Raw genomic sequence first — 14862 nt, 5'->3', positions numbered from 1 at the left:
CGGAGCACCCGGAGGAAACCCACGCAGATACAGAGAGAATGTGCAAACTCCACACAGACAGTCGCCCAAAGGTGGGATCGAACCTGGTTCTCTGGAGCTGCAAGGCAGCAGTGCTAACCACTGAGCCAATTAGGGATGGGTGATAAATGCTGGCACTACCAGTGACACCCACATCCTGTGAATGAATTAAAAACAAATTACCAGGTCCTGCCATGGCTCACTGAAAGAATCATCTTTTGTCCACAGAAGTGCCTCTTCCTCAGCCTGAGCAGTGACCACCGCTGGTGTGGATCTGTCCCTTAACTGTGCTCTTGGAGGTGGGACACAGTCCTCACTGTAAAAAAAGGTGAAATGCTTTTAGCCTAACTGATCAATGTGGGACATTTATTGGCAGCAGAAATTATTGGAATGCAGCAAATATGTAAAAGGAAATGTCATGTCAATGTTTTGGATGTTTGTCAGCATCGCAGCTCCAATTAGTTCTGATTAAAAGTCCAACCAACAACATTAGCCCATTTTTATTTCCAATAGTGAGTGACAGTGGTTTGCTGGTTTATTTCAGATTGCCAGTATCTGCAGACTTTTACTTCCCAGCCCATGTTTATCTAATCTGGTAATTAATGAGGATCACTTTGTGAAATTCTTCAATGCTATAGCCGCCAGGTGCTTTCGATACAAAATGCTAATTTTGTAATCATTCCAAAAATCTTTTAATATCCTTTCAGCTTTGAATTTTTTGACTAAGGTGTGCAGCTGCTGATTGATTGATGGGTGGAATACAAGAGAGAAGTTTTGTTTTATTTACTGAACGGTAATAAAGCACAACTCACTGTCGATGAAGGTGGGGGAAGTAGAGTCAGTGATTTCATAAGTATATTGAATGTCCAACTGAACAAAATGGTGTTGCAGGCCTGTGGGGATAAAGCAGGCAATAGGATTGTCTAGATCACCCCATGGAGAGCTGGTCTCAGGTCAATGAGCTGAATCAAATCCTTTTGTGCTATAAAGGAAACAATAGGTAAAATTAAACAGCCCCATGCGTTTGAAGACATGGGCCATATAAAATAGAGCACGTGATCTTCACACCATCTACACACCCACCCTCTAACTTGTCTCCCAAATTTATGGAGGTGATGGAATCATTGGGCTGCATAGCTACCCTCAGGCCCACTCAGGCTAATTAAAGGTCGCTGAAGACTCTCAACTCCCATCCCCAGACACTATATTATGGAATGCCGGAGAAGGCAAACACCAGGTCAATAGCTCTCCCAACTCTGGGTGGCAAGATGGAAAACCCCATTATCCGAAAACTGTACCCTGTAACTCTTAAAGCAAAGTGTGATGATTTGATTTGACTGTATGTTCTATTCCCTCAGGCTATGTTTACTCCCTTTTAATATTTCCCTGTCTTTGCAGTTATTTCAGTACTCATGTTTAAAACATAGTGACAGGATACTGGCCTCTGTGCCTAAGTCATCCTTTATTTACACATGCACAATACATGGACTCTGACTAGCCACTTCAGAGCTAGTCCCTAGAGTAGAGACTGGGAATCTCCGGTTTTTTTTAATTAAACAATACAGTTTATAAAACAATTAACATTAACAGCTATATACAGAGAAACAGCAATTTTACAAGGGAGACAAATGGCAAAGCTAGGCCCCAGGCCCCAAACCCTACCATTCAACTAGTTTTCAGGGAAATGAGGACAAACCTCAAATCCCAGTATCAATCATTACAAACAGTAGCAGTGACATTTGTACATACAAGACAGTCCAATTACACAACAAACAGTGCATACAATACAGACCCCCATCAAACCCAGCAAGCCGCCCTGTCCCTCCCACCTTCCGGCCACTCTAAGGCAGCCTGCCCCTATGCGTCTTGCGGCTCTCAGCCCACCCCATGCCCCTTCCAGTTCTCGGTTCACCCTGACACTTTCTGACCACCTCTAGGACAGCCTGCCCCAGGTGACAGCACAAAGGATGGTCTGCCCCCTACGTACCACCAGGCTTTCAACCACCCCGATGCACCATCTGTCCCATAGACTACCCTGAGTTTCCGGCCACCTCTACGACAGCCCGTCCCCTTGGACGACAGCGTGTAGGTCAGCCCACAAGCCTTCCAGATCTCAGCCTACCCCTCGGCGCCTTCTGGCTCTCGGCTGCTCTGACACACCTTCCGACCACTTCTAGGACAGCCCAGCTCTCAAGGCAACTGGCATCAGGGTAGCCTACCCACCCTCCAGCTTTCAGGGTGGCCTACCCACTTTTTTTATTTCAAAAATATACTTTATTCATAAAATAATTTGATGGTCTGTACAGTTGGACATGCCATACATAGGTAAACATTTCATTTCTTTGCATCCCGAAACAGAGTAGTCATTCCTATTTACAGGTCTGTACGATTACATTTTTAGCTGAGGCATCAGCAGAGCCCAAATGACTGCGAGGACCCCCTGTTCTTCTTAGGCAGGCAGACGTTACACGGTGGTCTTTCCCCCACCGCGCCTTGGGGGCAGCTGTCCCAAGCTTCAGGGCGTTCCTCAACATGTAGTCCTGGACCTTGGAATGTGCCAGTCTCCAACACTCAGTCGGGGTCAACTCCTTCAGCTGGAAGATCAACAGGTTTCGGACCGCCCAGAGAGAGTTCTTCACCGAGTTGATGATCCTCCAGGCACAGCTGATGTTCATCTCGGTGTGTGTCCCGGGGAACAGACCGTAGAGCACGGAGTCCCATGTCACGGCACTGCTCGGGACGAACCTCGACAAACACCACTGCATTCCTCTCCAGACTTCTTCTGCGTAGGCACATTCCAGAGGGAGGTGTATGACAGTCTCGTCCCCCCCGCAGCCGCTTCGAGGGCAGTGTACGGTGCGGCTGAGAGTCCAGGCGTGCATAAAGGATCTCACAGGCAGAGCCCTTCTCACCACCAGCCAATCCATGTCTTGGTGCTTGTTGGAAAGTTCTGGCGATGAGACATTCGGACAAATGGCTTTGACAGTCTGCTCAGGGAACTGCTTGACAGGATCCGCCCTCTCCTTTTCCCGAAGGATCTCAAGGACACTACGTGCTGACCACTTCCTGATGGACTTGTGGTCAAAGGTGTTTTTCTTCATAAACTTCTCCACGAAAGACAGGTGATACGGAACGGTCCAACTACTCGAAGCGTTCCGCGGCAGCGAGGCCAGGCCCATCCTTTGCAACACCCGGGACAGGTAGAACCTCAGTACGTAGTGACACTTGGTGTTTGCGTACCGGAGATTCATGCACAGCTTGATGCAGCCACACACAAAGGTGGCCATCAGCGTGAGGGTGGCATTGGGTGTATTTACCCACACTACGGCTGTCAGCTTTCAGGACGAACTATGAGAATCCCAGCTTACAGTAAGGCTTAGCAGACCCAGGGACACAAGACAGTGCAGGTGATAACCCCAGCAAACCACATGACAGAGTTAATTATCAACAAACCAGAGTCCTTCCTGGTACATAGAGACCATTAGCATAGACAGATCTCTTCAAAATACATAGAGTCCATTCCCGGGAACAGAGTCCCCTCCAGTATACAAAGTGTTTGACAGAAATGGGATCCACTCCAAACTGCAGAGTCCAATGCTAAAACTAGAGTCCACAGAGGGCAGGGTCCACTCACACACGCACATCCCACAAGTATTCAATCTCCAAGGAGTCCTGGCACATCCTTGGAAAACTGGGCCCACTCTTAGGAATATAGTACATTGTAAATGTGCAGTTAACTCACAGGGGTTTGAACCACTCCTGAAAAAAAGTCTTCTCCCAAACTCCAGGATACAGCAAGTGCTTGCCTCCCAGCACATGCTTATGCCCAAAACGTCGATTCTCCTGTTCCTTGGATGCTGCCTGACCTGCTGCGCTTTTCCAGCAACACATTTTCAGCTCTGATCTCCAGCATCTGCAGTCCTCACTTTCTCCTCCCAGCACACACACAGGTGTTCAAACTTCAGAGGCCCAGTCCCAGGGCTAGGCCTCCCCACAGGAACAGCTCATCTGGTAAGACATATTTCTTCACAAGGTCTCAGTCTAACCACCAAAAACAGTGAAGACAAAAAGAAACAAAGAAAACTAGAGTCCAAGGGATAAGCCCTGCTACAAAAATCAACATTGTCCTTTTCTCAAAAGCAAAAGAGTAACACACAGGCTGTAACCAGCCAGTGAAACAACAATCCCCTAATGAGAACGGAGTTACACCTGAAACACATTGTGCACATCAGGAGTTTAGAAATCAGTCCTCACTAAAGGAATACCAGTTAACAAACTGGCTAAATAATTCAACTGGCTCAAGAATCAGATTCCTCCTCCTCCCCCCTCAAAGAAAAAGAAGCAGTAACCAACAGTAACATACTGACTGTGACCCAGCCAGCACAGAGTCAGTCCCCTAAATTGAGAAGGCTCTGAAGCTCCTGTTTACATAGTTAGCCAGGGTTTTCCTGATTGTCCCAGGTTAATATTTCCACTAAGGATTGCATTGTCAATGTGATCCACATGGCCCTTGTTCCAGTCACTACAAATACATTCTCTATAATGCTGTACCTGCTCAGCACAAGTGATCTTTTCATGTTAGTAGGAGATAGTAAGGACAGCAGATGCTGGAAGCCGAAGCCGAAGCCGAAGCCAAATGAAGGTGATATAGGACAGCAGGTCAGACAGTATCTGAGTAGCCAGGAAGTCACTATTTCTGGCCAAAACCCTTCGTCAGTCCTGACCTGCTGTGCTTTTCCAGCTTCACATCTATTGACCTATTTTTATGTTGGCCGGCAAGCTTAACATTTCTTTTTGGAATCAAAATCGATTTCAAGCCACTGCCACACAACACTTTTATCATAAATGGACTGTATTCAAAGTTCTGTACACGATGGGGAAAAAAGGGGAAAACAAAACTCAAACTGCCTTCCAGAACATCTCCTGCAAGTGAGTGCAGCGCACACCTGATGGCTGAAAACTATCTTTAATCAACCTGTTCAGGCAGGTAAGACTTGAACTTCCGACCCAGAGGTCAAGACATTACCACTGTGCACAAGACCACGAGTTTGAGGGTTGAATTATTTTTAATCCATTTGAACTTGTTATAACGTGCCATGGAATGCACAGGTTCCAGTGGTGCCTGCTTCCACAGGTGTGTGATAACATCCCTGAACAGGTTGATTGGAAATATCTATAACGCAGCTCTGGAGCAGGTAGAATTCAAGCTTAAACCTTCCAATTGGGAGGCAGGAACAGTACCACTGCGCCATAGGATCCTTGATGATGATATTTAGCCAAAGAAAATCGCATTAAGTGACACAGGTAAATCAATAACGCATAAAGTCCCCGCCTACTGCATTTAGTAAGAACTAGTTGATTTTTGCGATTACTTTATCAAACCCTGCCTTCGAATTTCTTAGTTCAGTTGCCATTGCGCAAGAGACCACAGCTGTTTTCTGCTGCCCGGCCGCATTTGCCCAGAACAGCTGAGTGACTCTGTGAATATAATGCACTCTGGCACGATGTACTATGGATATTCAAGACAGTACACACTCAATCTCAAAACCTTAAGCGCATCAGAAACCAGTGTTCCTGCACTTTTATGCATGCAACGCTTAAACTACACAAACAAGAACCTAAAACAATGTGGGCAGGACTCCTGAAGAGAGGTATGTTTCCAGGCTTATTATTTTTATATTTGTCTGTTGTGTGTATTGCAGCAATTGCTGTTTATGTTAAAGGTAAAATTGCAATGGGCTTTCAATGAGAATCAATACGTCATTCCTTCGAACAGAAAAGGCCTTTGTGGACTGAAATTTTCTCTTACAAACTTATAATGGAGCTTCATGTAAACTATGTCATACCTGGTGGTATTGATCAAATAGATTTCACCAAATATTTTTTAATTTTGCTTCTGTAAGTGAGAAAAACATTGTGTCTTGCAATGGATGATATAAGAGGATTCAGATAAGTTGGAAAATAACATCCATCCAATTTAATTTAATTCTAAACTTGATTCCCAAAGATGCCCAGCGAATATTAATGAAATGACTTGGTAATATTGAATTACCTTTTAGAATTAAACTGTTTAAGTGAAACAAGTACTTAAATAATAGATAGGAGTGGCAAATTCTGAGTTAAGGATGCCTGTACAATGCAGCAATTAAAAATATAAGGTTAAATTGAATTTGCAATATCAATTTACAGATATTACTAAAATAATGGCTGACCTTTTTTATTCACTCATAATAAGCATCTCATTTTTGATGCACGCTGGTTCCTAGTGTACATTAGATCAATGTAAACTGTATTCTTTAAAACAATGAATAAAATCATGTTGACTACTAAAAATTGTACTTAGCAAAGTATGAATTAGGTGCAATGAAACATATGTAGTTTCTCCATTTACGTCCTTACATATTTAGTTGTCAGTTAATTAGGGAACCATGTACCTCAAATGCTGTTCAATAGGCTGGTTAATTTAGGTTTATTTTGTTACAAATAAAATTTATTGTAAATTCATTCTTTAGAGTTGAATCTTCAAACTAGATTACTGATGTTGTTCTCCAGTCAAAAACACTGTAGGATGCTGTTTAAATGATCCTTAAAAATACATTTGTAATTTAGCCCATTTAATTTTCCATTCTGCAAATAAGATTAAAGCAGTTTGTTGTGCAGTGTATGAACTTTATCCAGGAAGTTGTTAATGTGTCAAGGATATTATAGTGCTGGGCTGACATATTCAGAATGCTGAGTGATGAAGACATGAATAATTGAGGAACATTTTATGCTCCGATTAGGATCATACTTTTAAATGTTGCATCAAGATCAGCAGTCTTGTGTGAGAAGGAAGTGATTCATGTCCTGGGTTGAGATCAGGTACATGTTACTTAGAGTCAACCATTTTTGTTTTCAAAGAGTACTTTTTTATAAGAAGTGTTCGCATTGACATTCATAACAGGAGCTGCTGCACTGATGCATTTAAATGCTCATCTTATGCCTGAGTGTCACTAGTTTTTCACCAGTAAATAGATGTGTTACTGCTTCATCATCATGTTTCAACCAAGCTGTTCATACTGTTCCACAAATAGATAAAGAGTGTATATTTGACATCTGTCATTTAAAATATCTAAAATACTTGCTTGCATAAAAATTTTTTATCTGTCAGAACCTAATAAAGCTAAATAAGAACAAAAGCTTTCCACAACAGCTTGTGTTTCCTAAATACACCCATGTAGGAGTAAATGAGCTCACCTTGGTTCTGATTTTTCATTATTTTCAGCCAAATTGATTGCGTCTCATTAGACTGGGAGCTGGATCAAATTGATAAGCAATCATCTTTATGATTGTTATGCAAGTTAATGTACACCTCCCCTTCGCCCTCCTAAACCGCACAAGTGCTCAAGTGAGGCAATCTTTACCAACCGGCAGTTGTGAAAATGCAACAAAACTTTTGTGACCTATACAACTGCAGAGATTCCCGTTGTATGATCATGATTTAGCACAGATATGTATTTGTGCTAATTCATGACTGAGCTATTGCATATTTTACAGTCTGAACTCTCAAAAGGTTGACATAATCAGAGAATGTAGATAGCTTCTAACTAATTGTCATTATAATGAGTGTAGCAATCCCCCACCCCTATGTCATAGGCATTCTTCTTATCTCAGTGCAAATGGCAAAAGTGAGGACTGCAGATGCTGGAAAACAGAGTTTAGATCAAAGTGGTGCTAGAAAAGCACAGCAGGTCAGACAGCACCTGAGGAGCAGGAGAGTCGACGTTTCGGGCAAAAGCCCTTCAACAGGGCTGTATTTCTGATGAAGTGCTTTTGGCTGAAATGTTGATTTTCTTGCTCCTCGGATGCTGCCTGACCTGCTGTGCTCTTCTTATCTCAGTGCTCTTGTAGTATTGATTTGAATATATGGATGAATTTTCTGTCTTATTTATTCTACCACTCTGGGCACTGAGTGTCTTGCTTGGTTGCAAACATGCTCATGTTTCATGTGCCGCTGTCTAGGAAGCTCAGGATCCTGGTTTGGTGAACAGAATCAGGCGGGCATTCACTCTGAGTTCAATCTTCCATTCTTCATTGTAATTCAGCTAAGCCATGCACAAAATACAACTAAGAAAGGTGCAGCCATATACATCAAGAGGGAACTGAACAACATGTGTAAACATGTATACCCAAACATTCACTGCAACTGTCAGAAAAGTAGTTTAGCCCAGTTTTATGTTACATGAATTCAAATAATTCAAACATAGACAAGTGTCATTCATTTTCCAATGGAGATGAGAGGTCTTCAGTGATGTAGAGTAATTCTGTATAGCAATGTTAACTTGAACATTTAAAGGTTCAATACATAGTACATGGTCAAATTCTGCAGTGCAGAATTTTGTGGAGTACAATATCCATGTGCACTTTGAAATTAATGTGCAGAATATGAAGCTCACATGTTTTTGTGAGTGTCACTTGCTCAGAGATGACAAATGTATATTCTTTCTTTATTTATGCATTATAAATAACTTAGTAAGGATCTAATCCCCATTATCTGAAACTAAAATTAAATCAGCTGATGGATATAATGTCTAATGCTCAATGGCAACATGTAATAATGAGATTAAATGATATTCCCATCAGGAATGTCAAGTGCTTCAGAAGATGTGTAGAAATTCGATGATTTGCATACCAATGTTTCAATATTGTTACACTCACAGACTGAGACCGAAATCTGTCATTTGAAATCTCTAAGCTATCAGCACGTCCTTGGAGCACCCTGGTTCACAAATTTAAAGAATCCACAAAAGGCGAAACCATGATTACATGCAGAAATTGTTCCAAATTCCATATTCCAACGCGTGAGGTATGTTGTCAGTTCTCACCTCCTATACCGTAAGCTTGAATAACCCCATAACGTCATAAGAAGTAGGGCAAATGATTTAACTAATGTGAAGGGACAAGTAGTGAAGTGTAAAGCTGTCACTGTAACTCAGCATTCAGTAGAAAAATGACTTATTTCTGCAGACAGCTAGTCACAGCAACATCCAAATATTAAGTCGGAGGCATCTCAATTGCCTGCATTTATTAAAATCTGGGGCAATAGTTTGCAGTGAGCATTGTTCAAAATGACTCGATAAACAGCAAGAAACTAAACAACTCTGACTGGGCAGTCACACACCATTCACCCAATCTTGAGAAAATTGCAAAGCTGGCCCGTGGTGTTAGCAACCCTGTATCTGCAATTCATAGAGGCTGGGTACAATGCTAAGCTTTACAATGCGAGTTCCTTCCCTTAGTTTGAATAACTATCAACAGACAATAATTTGCCCAGAGAGCTTCGCTTGATATTCCATTGGGGACGCAGTTCTTGAAGAGCTACAGATAACCATTAAAGAGATCACTGTGATAGTGGTAGAACATGGAAATGTGGAAACAGTGGAATAGGAGTGGACCATCAGATTTTGAATATATTTCATCATTTACTTAGGTGGTGGCTTTTGTGTACCTCAACTTAATTTGCCTGCCTGAGCTCCATATCCTATAGAAAAACTCCATGGGACGATTGAAATCTGGCACATACTGCTTGTTTTGATGTGGAAGACCTGGAAACAGTGTTGCAAAGTTTTTTTCATAGGAAGATAGCCCTATTGAAGCAGTATATAATAATAAATGCAGGAATACGTGCAAGAATAAGCGTAAGCACCAAGAGTGTGAATGGAAAATGTCAATGGAAGCAGTGCTTTCATCCAGGTTCCTTGTGTCTAGTTCCAAACTTTACCAGGAACAAGTGAGAAGATCTTTCATTTGTGAGCATGATCTTAGAGAGTCCATCAAACTAAACTGGGAATTGCTGCATCCTGTAGGAAGAATACTTGAAGTATTGTGCACAATAAATTACCTTCAGCACACACTCCTTTGTTATGTCTTCACTGTTTAAAGACAGATCTTCAAACTTGGCGACGGAGGATGTGATGGCCTCATGGTATTGTCACGGGACTGTTCCTCCAGAGGCCCAGGTCAATGTTCTAGGGACCTGGTTTGAATCCCATCAGAGCAGATGGTGCAATTTGAATTCAATTTTTATTTAAAGAAATTAAGATCAAATGGCTACCATGAAACCACTGTCAATAAAAACCCATCGGGTTCACTGATGTCCTATAGAGAAGGAAGCTGCCGTCCTAATCTGGTCTGGCCTACATGTGACTCCAGACCCAAGGCAATGTGGTTGATGTTTAACTGGCTCAATTAGGGATGGGCAATCAACGCTGCCCAGATCCTGTAAATAAACTTTTAAAAATACAACTCTTCTCCTTAATCAAAAACAGTAATATGGACTAAAAAAACTGAGGAGCTGGTAACACTCCTGAGCTGCTAGATCTCCACTGTTCTGTATTTGGTTGAAACTTTATCATTGATACTGGTTTTATTTGTGGCTTAACTACAGAAATGGAGCTGTTACCTTTCAAAGGTATGTATTAGTTTGATATTAAAGCAGTTATTTCTCTGAATGCTAAACTAAATTGATGACAGTCATGGGTGGCACACATTTGAATTGGAGAAAGATAAATTGAGAGGAGATGTGAAGATATTATTCTTCATTCAAATGGATATCGACATAGAATGGACTTTCAGATAAAATTGTGAAGTTGGTAACTCATTGTAACGAAAGTTGAGAGTTGGAGGGGGATCTTCCTTCTAATGAATGAACTAAGATGGCCTCCTTCATCCACAACTATTATCTAGAACTAGTATTCATTTTCAAACAATCACCCTCCATACCCATGAATTTTACCACCAAAAAGGAGAAGGAGAGCAGATATGTAGGTGTACCATCACCTGGAAGTTCCCTTCCAAGCCATTCACCAACCTGGAATGGTATCACCATTCCTTCAAAGCTACTGTCTCAAAATCCTGGTATTCCATTGCTAACAGCCCTTTACCAGATAGATGTCAACAGTTCAAGAAGGCTGCTCACTACAACCTTTTCAAGGGGCATTGGGAATGGGCAGCAAATACTGGCCTGGTCAGCCATTCCCACATGCTGGGGAAGACTCCATTAAAAACATTCCAAGATTATCATGGGCAGAGCCTGAAGATTAGTTCATCACGGTTGCCTGTTGGTGGAAAAAAATGGTACAGGTAAACAGAAATGTAGAAGTTATTGGAGAAAATAGTGTGCTAAAATGTGATGAAGTTAAAAAATATATTGAAGTGTGATATAAATTTAGATGAGGGGGCACCTTAGAATTGCTACCTTGTTAAAATTGTGTTTAAGTAGTAGCTTTTACTTTTGTACAGCAACTTAAGCAACCAGTAAGCTGGCCTGTTTCTCAGCAAATCAAATATCTAAAATAGTTTTGGTTCAACTATTTATTTTTCTTCCCTTTTATGAACAAAATACAATTTATCAAAGCTTACGTGATTAACTGTTTGACATCCAAACACCCACCAGTTCATGTTTCAGGACTATTGATCACTCAACGACTTCCTCTTTTATTTAAATGAGTTTGAGATCACTTGACTAAATACCATTCAAAGCAAGGTGACCAAGGATGAAAGGTTCGATGGAACACAATTTTCCATCCTGTCCTGCCATTTTTTGCCAACTATCTCTGTGACTATCTAATAACTTCAGATATACTTAGGTTGTTATTGATAATCAAACCTGATTAAGTGGACCACAGATACATAGAAATGCTGCTCTTCCATGGAGACTGAGGAAACGTTAACGGTTCCAGTTGAAACCTCCGCAACCAGTGTATCTCAGCTTCTTAGGCTTGTTGTTGCACCTCTCTAAAGTCTAAATTGTACATGCTGAGAACAATAAAAAGTGGTTCTTCTGCATTTTGTCAACACTTTTCAGTCACTGAAAGTGAAAGACTTAATGGAATGTTGCTTTTGGTCAAACTGTATTTGCTCAGTCATTGGACTCAAAAGCAGAGAAATCTGTTTGGAGAGGTTTAGCAGAGTAGGGCAGCATCACCACTGGGTGCCAAGCACTGAGGAAATGGAAGCAGAAGCTACTTAACATCAGCCTAAGCAACTATATGGAAGGAAAGTGTAGCAACAGCAAACCTGCACTCTTTTGTCCTCACTCACAGACCAGTTGTCTGAGTCACCAACGGAACCAAGTCTCATTCCAGTTCAAAGCAACAAATAACCATTGTCCAGTGCATGAGAACTGTGTGATCTCATCACATCCATTTCTGGCTGGAAGGGGGTTTCAATGCAATGTCGGGCAGATTTGAGATGTTACAGCCATGCTTAAAGTAACTGAACGTGCTACCTTGTAAGCAGCAAGGACCTTACAATATTAATGTTTGTTGTCTGCATCCTTGCTGGAAGCAAGAAGACAGATGACACAACAGCTTAAAGAAACATAAACATGATGCAACGTACACATATAAACACACACACAGAGCTCACAGTTTGAGCTGAGCTATCCAGGGGAGTTGTCACGCAGGCATCAGACACTTCCTCGGAGATAGAGAATGCTATTCAAAGGCCAAGTCTACCCCACATTATGTTTACACAATTCTTGTTGCCCCCATCATCGTCAGCCCTGGCAGAGAGCCAGAGGCTCTTTCTGTTGGGGAATGGTGTGTTGCATGATTTGAAGACGAGAACCTAATGAGGCAAGACAAAATGCAAATAGTACAACACTGAACATTTCCAAATGAAATACTGGTTTGCATTGAGTTGAAAATTCTTCCTGATTTTCTTGGCCATCATTATCTCTATGAATATTCAGTTAAAGTCCGTTACTTCTGGAAAATATATGTTGGGTGAAAAAATAATTTCAGAGATAACAGCAAGTTATTTCTCGACAGTAATGACAACCAAACTGTTAGCCTGCTTACGCAATGTCAACTCTCATCAAGGAACAGGAGCATGGATCGCTGGCAGTGACCAACATTGAATCAGAACGGAATAAAATATGCACTTAAAATTGAAACCGTGTGAATTATACCCAGTAACAAAGATGTCAAAACTGAGTCTAGAGCTGTAATCTCAGTTTGGCCTTTACATCTGGTCAAAATCATGTGGAAGTTATATCCCATGATTCATCCTTTCAAATTAACCCTTTCAGCAGATCACTAATTTATAATCACTCTGGTCATATCTATTATTCAGTGTTTTATTACTGCAAACATTGGAAGTCAGTTTAAATGTTAGCAGTTTAGAAAGTTATGCTGACAAGCTTTGATCAAAAATGATTCTAGAAATATTTTTTAAATTAATAAAAGTTTTCTTGTAAATTAGAAAAATAAGAGCAGATGTTAAAATACAGTTCTCCTGTACTGGCTGCTGCACAAAAACATCAACAGTTTGATAGTTCATTTGTCAAATATCCCAAGGGTGTAATGTGCAAAAATGTTGCTTATGTAGATTAACATATTAACAATCTGGAATGTTGCCCATCTTCTCTCCCTATCTACTGGGATAATCGTCATTTCTTTCTATTTTCCCATTAAGCCATTTGTCAAGCAAATATTTATTTCAGGACTCCTTGTTTTTTTTCACATTTATTATCTGCTGCAAAATAATTTGATGACCCTCATTTGCGTTAGACCCATTTGGTATCATGCACGTGTCTGACTTGACAGTAAATAACAGACTATCCCCTTGCATTATGGCCAAACCTAATCCAGCCCCGAACAGAATTTCACACCCTATTTTTAAAAGGGAGCTTTTGAACATGACATATTCCATTTCACCCGCTCCTAATCCACAAGCTGATAATGCTGCTTGTCGCTCTCATGTTTATGGTAAATGCAATTAAAACTGGGACCGTTTTAGTTAGTTAATCGCTGGCAACATTTACTAAATCACACCTGATACACGTGCTTACTGAACGTGATTTTTGAGGCCGCATCTTCACTCATGTGTCTGTGCAGCTCCCTGGTTAAGTCTTTTCAAAAACCTGTGAATTATTGTGCCGACGTGGCCCAAGTATCCATCTGCATGCATCCTGTTAGCTCTGTGAGTGCACATTTGTGGTCAGATCACACTCATTGCACCCAACTGAACACACACAACCACTGCTTCCTAATCAGTTACACAGAAAAGGTCAGGCCTTATGCTGGAAATTGGATATGGTCCAATGGCTAAAAATGCTTCATGTTGAAACACACAGACCACAGAGATCTCATATTTGAACCATGGTGCTGTCCTTTATATATTATCAATCTTGGAAGGGGTGAGGATGTATTTACCAGATTTGACTTGATTGTGATTTCTTGTTGATTATTCCTCCATTTCCCTTTCACCCTCACATCCCCTGCACCAACTGCTAAAGTGTGCGCTGTCATCATGTTGGGACCCTGATGACTATACTATTCTTGCTGCATAATCAGAAAGTGTGTTTCGACTTTGGACTTCTATTTCCACATTCTCCCCCCAGTTTTTAAAGACTTTACAAACCTGCTTTTTCAACACTTTCCAAATCTACGGCTTCTGCCATCTAGAAGAACAAAGGTACATGGGAATGCTATCACCTGTAAGTTCTTTTCCAAGCCACATGCCATCTTGACTTGGAAATATATCACTGTTCCTTCAGTCGGTCAAACTGCTTGAACTCCTTCTTAATAGTTCAATCCTGTAACTAACCTCGTGGACTTCAGCAGTTGATGTCAGTGGTTCTCCACCACCTTCTCAAGATGAACTGGAGATGGGACGACAAATGCCACCCCAGACGTTGATGCAAACTTCTCATAAAAGAATCATAACAAATAACTGTGGGAATTAGGAAGGGAGATGAAGGGAAACCAATGAAAGATGAACGAGAGTCTCAGGCTCTAAACAGGGACATAAGACAAAACACATTCAAGAGGACAGAGTAGGATCAAGAGATAATGAGAG

At 41.3% G+C, this 14862-nt stretch overlaps 1 protein-coding gene across 5 annotated transcripts in view; it reads left to right on the top strand.

Moving 5' to 3' along the window:
• Positions 1-14862, top strand: part of znf385c (zinc finger protein 385C) — a 488384-nt gene that overhangs the window by 172467 nt on the left and 301055 nt on the right. Inside the window, exon 1 of one of the 5 annotated variants that reach the window (XM_072561480.1) lies at positions 5588-5669. The exons of the other annotated variants lie outside the window; for them this stretch is intronic. Coding sequence (XP_072417581.1) covers positions 5603-5669 — 67 coding nt within the window. The 5' untranslated portion in view covers positions 5588-5602. Of the gene's footprint in view, positions 1-5587; positions 5670-14862 lie in introns of those variants that run through there. 5 annotated transcript variants of the gene reach the window in all.

This window comes from Chiloscyllium punctatum, chromosome 42 (genome assembly GCF_047496795.1).
Source record: "Chiloscyllium punctatum isolate Juve2018m chromosome 42, sChiPun1.3, whole genome shotgun sequence".
NCBI classification, from domain to species: domain Eukaryota; kingdom Metazoa; phylum Chordata; class Chondrichthyes; order Orectolobiformes; family Hemiscylliidae; genus Chiloscyllium; species Chiloscyllium punctatum.
Note: the sequence above shows the minus strand (reverse complement) of the source record. Positions and strands in the feature narration are given on the sequence as shown.